The sequence below is a fragment of the Streptopelia decaocto genome, assembly GCF_964273445.1.
Source record: "Streptopelia decaocto genome assembly, chromosome: 12".
In the NCBI taxonomy this organism is placed as follows: domain Eukaryota; kingdom Metazoa; phylum Chordata; class Aves; order Columbiformes; family Columbidae; genus Streptopelia; species Streptopelia decaocto.
In genome coordinates, this window is record NC_138667.1 from 607,494 (window position 1) to 612,454 (window position 4,961).

The 4,961-nt window shown below is 53.6% G+C and overlaps 1 protein-coding gene across 1 annotated transcript; it reads left to right on the forward strand.

Annotated features, from left to right (window-relative positions):
- Positions 1–590: 590 nt before the first annotated feature.
- Positions 591–4,648, forward strand: GRXCR2 (glutaredoxin and cysteine rich domain containing 2; the record flags this gene model as incomplete). Its single annotated transcript, XM_082063912.1, has 3 exons — positions 591–1,011; positions 3,274–3,489; positions 4,472–4,648. Exons 1-3 carry the CDS (start codon positions 667–669, stop codon positions 4,646–4,648), a joined length of 738 nt encoding a protein of 245 aa, XP_081920038.1. The 5' UTR covers positions 591–666.
- Between the last annotated feature and the right edge of the window lie 313 nt (positions 4,649–4,961).

The following is a 4,961-nucleotide window of genomic DNA, read 5'->3' on the forward strand; positions in this document are numbered from 1 at the left end:
GGGTTCTCGTAGGCGACTGTGTTTTGCAAATGAAAAGCAAACCCAGAGCAGTCAAAGGCCCTGAAAGCCAGCAAGAATTACAAATGGGGATTGAAAGCTAAAGAGAGAGAAAATCTTAATTAGATCTCCTCCAGCCTGTAGAGGAACACATTTGGATTAGAATGAAATGGAGCTTTGTACTCTCAGGGTTTTGGAGTGAGAATGGAAGAGGAATTATTCACATTTGCTATTTGTGAAGCTGGATTGCTTTTTCTGTGAACTTGTCTTTTTACCTTCTCACCTTGTCAGAAAACTGTGAAAAGCTGCTGGGATGGTATATTTGGGTTGTTCTTATCGCAGCACACAGCAGAAACATTTCCATGGTTGCGGAACATGGGCAGAGTTTCCTATTTAATCCTGTCCTCCCCACGTTCGCTCCTTTCCTCTTGTGCTAAGCCGGCCTGTCCACTATTCACTCACCTGCCTTATATTGCACTCCCATCGATGTTTCCTCTTTGCGAATATCTATCAATATTTAATGCAGCGGTGTCAGTTTGCTGTAAGATGAGAGGAACTACTAGATACCTTGAATTATACATTGTGTGGCTGGGGGAGGCTGCGGAGAGTTTTCCTTTGGACCAGAAGCTCCTGGAGCTGATCTCCAGGACCTGCAGCCCGACATCCACAATGGACGAGCACCAGAAAAAGCTCAGTCATCGGCATGAGGGAAGGCCCCGCAAAGTCAGGTTCAAGATATCGTCCTCGTACAGCGGCCGCGTGTTAAAACAGGTCTATGAAGACGGGCAGGAGCTGGAGCCCCCGGCCAAGGAGCACTCTCGGCGGTTTCTGCGCCACAGCTTCGAGCCAGGGGACCGTTTCTGCGGCGCTGGGGAAGCACCGGAGAACAGGCTTCACCCGCCGGCCAAGCTCACTGCCCAGCGGATCAGCATCTTCAGGGAGGACGCGGAGCTCGGCCTGCCCTGCCGCTCGCTGCTGCCCAGCGGCTGCCAGCCCAGCCACAGCCGCTGCCCGGTAAGTGCGGCCGCCAGGCGGCTGGAACCCCCTCACAACACACCATTCCTGTAGTTCATGGCAACGGGAGCCTCGGGCTGGAGCCCCGTCCACAGGGAGCTCAGTTCTGCCAGGACAGGGCTTCGAAAGGGTGGTTGTGTGTCCGGTCCCTCTGCCGACGGCAGCCGTGTGTCTGGCGGCAGCGGGGTCAGCGAGGCGGCGGCAGCGGGGTCAGCGAGGCATCCGCAGCGCGGCCAGCGAGGCATCCGCAGCGCGGTGAGTGAGGCGCCGGCAGCGGGGTCAGCGAGGCATCCGCAGCGCGGTCAGCGAGGCATCCGCAGCGCGGTGAGCGAGGCGCCGGCAGTGCGGCCAGCGAGGCATCCGCAGCGCGGTGAGCGAGGCATCCGCAGCGCGGTCAGCGAGGCGCCGGCATCGCGCCAGCTGTGCTGCCTCCTCTCCTCGCTGATCGGCCTCTGTCCGGTTTGTACAGTAAGATGTAACATTTCCATATATATCAACATCTATACATAGTAATCCTAACGCATCTAAAGCAGTCAAATGTAAGGTAGAGATTATCTTAATGAGTTCTGTTTTAAACATTAAAGTTGCATGAGTTCAGCTGGTGCTGAGCCTCCAGCCGCGCATCCGCGGCCCCCGGCAAGTCACAGTTACCCTTCAGCTACTTTGAAAATCCCAGCTGAGTTTCACCGGATAGTTTGCTAACGTCTAATTAATGCCATTGACATAGAAGTGTCTCTTTAGTCCTAATAAAAAGCCAGTAATATATGCTGAATTGACTAGCGCGCAGGGATTATGTTCATTTTCTTACCCTGCTGAGCTAGATTTATGTATCTCTTACTGCTATTTGGTTTTATCAAATCTGGATGTACCAACTGTCCAATTCATACTACAATGATGGCGTATCGGGACTATTGATAACACGGCCACGTCCCACTGATACGCAGGCTCCTGTCAGGTACACCAGCCGCTCCGATATAGAGATTGTTGCCACCTGTCATGGTCTCTGGATAAATAGGGAATATCTGCCACTTAGGCAGCTAAAGAGACTAAAGGGCTTTAAAAAGTATAGAATGCTTGTTATGGCCTTGGTTTGAATACACTAAAAATCTATTAATTCTCTGAGCTAATCAAAGTTGCCTGTAGGAAACCCAGGTGGCTGATATTTGAACTATATTTAGTTGATCCACTGGGCACCTAGTTTAACCAAAAATCCCAGACCACGATGAATATCTCTCCTGCCTGCAGACAGAGCATTTACGTGATCTTATCCATACCATTAATTTGTTCTGTGTCCGTGGGTAACGCTCATCTCTAGTCCTAGTTTCCCTGACCATAAATACCTGGTAATCGCACCACCCGGTACTGGTTCTGTTTAGTGTCAACACGCACCTGGGATTTGGAGACACCGTGTCTGTGGGACACAGACGAGGCTGCTGAAGGCTCCTGCTCTGCAAGCCGTGGGACCTGTGCCCGCCCGCCCCTCGCGCGGGGCCATCGCAGGGCAGCGGAGCCCCCGGCCCCAGCTCGGTGTCTCCAAGGAGAACGGCTCCTTCTGCACTGCTCCCAATGCACGGACTGACACCGAGCGGAACACGAGGCGTGTGTAAGACAATAGGCTGTGGCCGCTGTCATACGACACCCAGCGCACGGGGAAAAGGGACCAAGCCAGAGAAAGGTCTGACTGTGCTAAGCTTAGCTTTAAAATCATTAGAAAAGAATACAAATAAATGTGTCCTACAGAGGGTTATCTGGAGTGGCTCCTCGCTGTTAGGAACACAATTTAGCACTAGGTGAGAATTTTTAATCATCTGACCCTTTTGCCAGTGTTAATAAATTACGAAGAAAAGCTTTCTTTTAAATCTGAGAAAACCCTCATCAAAGGCTGCGGAACAGGTCACCACAGAGGGGAATTTCTGCTTTTGGCCAAAACCATGAAAACCCCTTTCCACCCCCTCACCTCCCAGCTACTCAACGCCATGGAGGTCAAACCCCGGCACAGAGGCTGCTTTTCTGCATCTGCCGGCGCCCCGCTCTCAGAGTTGTGCTTTCTTTGGCACGGGCAGTGACGTCCGGAGGGCCGTCCCCACCAGGACGCGCCGTGGCACCGAGGGGCCCGAGCTGCTCCCCGGCGCTCGGGCGCTGGCTCCTGCTGCCCAGCCCAGCGGGGATGGGCGCGGGGAAAGGTCTGCGGGGCCTCCGGGGGCCATCGGTGTCTGTAGAGCATATTTATACCAGCAGGACACTCATGAGATCCTTCTACAGGCTTCCCCAATTCTAGATTTCGGCAAGATCATCATCTACACTAATAACCTGAAAATCATCCGTGCACCAATGGACCAGAAAGAGCTCATGAGAAGAATCATCCAGGCAGAGGGAATAAATGACTGGGCCTTCATATACCGGGAACAGAGAGAGAGATTTGGTGGTGGACATAAAAAAGATGTGGAAAAGAAGACTGTCTGCAACCAGTACGTGCAGGTAAGAGAAAATGCAAAGTGCTGCTTTTCCCTCAAGTCTTTGGGGTCTTACATCCCTGGTCAGACCACTGAGTACTCGCCCCCAAGCCTCATCTGTGTCTGTATCTGACAAGTGACTAAATTTGGATTAAAAGCATCGCTCTGTTCCTGTTTCCCGTCGGGGATACGCGGTCAGCGCTGCCCAGCAGCTCGTGCTCTGGGACAGCTGCTCTGTTTCCCGGTGCTGGCGTCTCCCACTTGATCCCTCCCTGGAGATCACCGATGTCCATGGCGCTGGGCTCGGCTCCATCCTTTGTCACCGTCTCCCAGTGAAACAGGAGCAGGACAGAGTTTCTGCAGCCTGACAAGGCTAAACACAGCTGCTCTGTGGTTGAGATTGCCAGAGGCTAAAATTTTAATATTGGCTGAAATAAGATTGTGCCTTCCACTTGTTTTCTCACGGGTTAGTCTTTGTTGGTCGGAATCCCAATTAGTCTGACCATAATCTGATCCCACAAAACATAATGTTGTTGTGCAGGGCAAATCTGAAGCGCTACAGCTTTGCAGATCTGAGACCAGGCTCCTGAGCCGAGCACAACTGACCCTGGTCCTTCCGCAGCCGCCTGCACACGGAGCCCAGAGAACAGCCCTGAGAAACGATGGAGGCACTTTGGCCTCTGTCAGTTTTGAAATAAGCTTGATTTTCAGAAAGGGGGTTTAACGTCAGAGCCACGATTCATCCCGTCTCCTGGCAGACTCCTCTGTGAGTGACCAAAAGCCACTTGTGGCCTTTGGGGGAACGCGTGCCCAGAGGAACCCCCGGGTAAGCGATTGCCTTCCTGTCCCCTCACCTGCGGAGACCTGGCCGGAGAGAGCTGACCTGTACTGGCAGAGCTGCACGCCAGAGCAACGACGGCTTACGGGGCCAAAAGCCAGAATATCCCTCTTTCGAGGGATGTGGTGTCTGACAGCAGTAACGCATTTTTCCGTGCTCTCTCTCCCAGGACGGGGCCGCTGAACGCGGCTGCTCGCAGTGCAAAGGCTCGGGCTCCGCTCCCTGCTCGCTGTGCCACGGCAGCAAGTTCTCAATGCTGGCAAACAGGTTCAAGGAGTCCTACCGCGCTCTGCGGTGTCCGGCGTGCAACGAGAGCGGGCTGCAGCCCTGCCGGCTCTGCGCCTGACCGCACCGCCCGCATGCTGCTGGAAACCTGGAGCTGTCGAACCTTCGAGCAGCCTCTCTACAATGACAAGCTTTTAAACGATGGGAAAGACACGTTATACACATCTCACCAAAACAGCGAACACTTCACCTCAGCTACCAGCTGTCATCTTTGTCTACTACATATGCCCGTCTAACTTTAAACGCAGCCCAGACCTGGGTTCTGCAGAGACGCCGTCTCAGGCGTGAACGGACCCGCTGACGCCAGGGGAAACTGCGTTTGGGAGGGAAGAACCTGCGCAACTGTCTCTGGCGTCCGGAGCTCAGCCAGATCT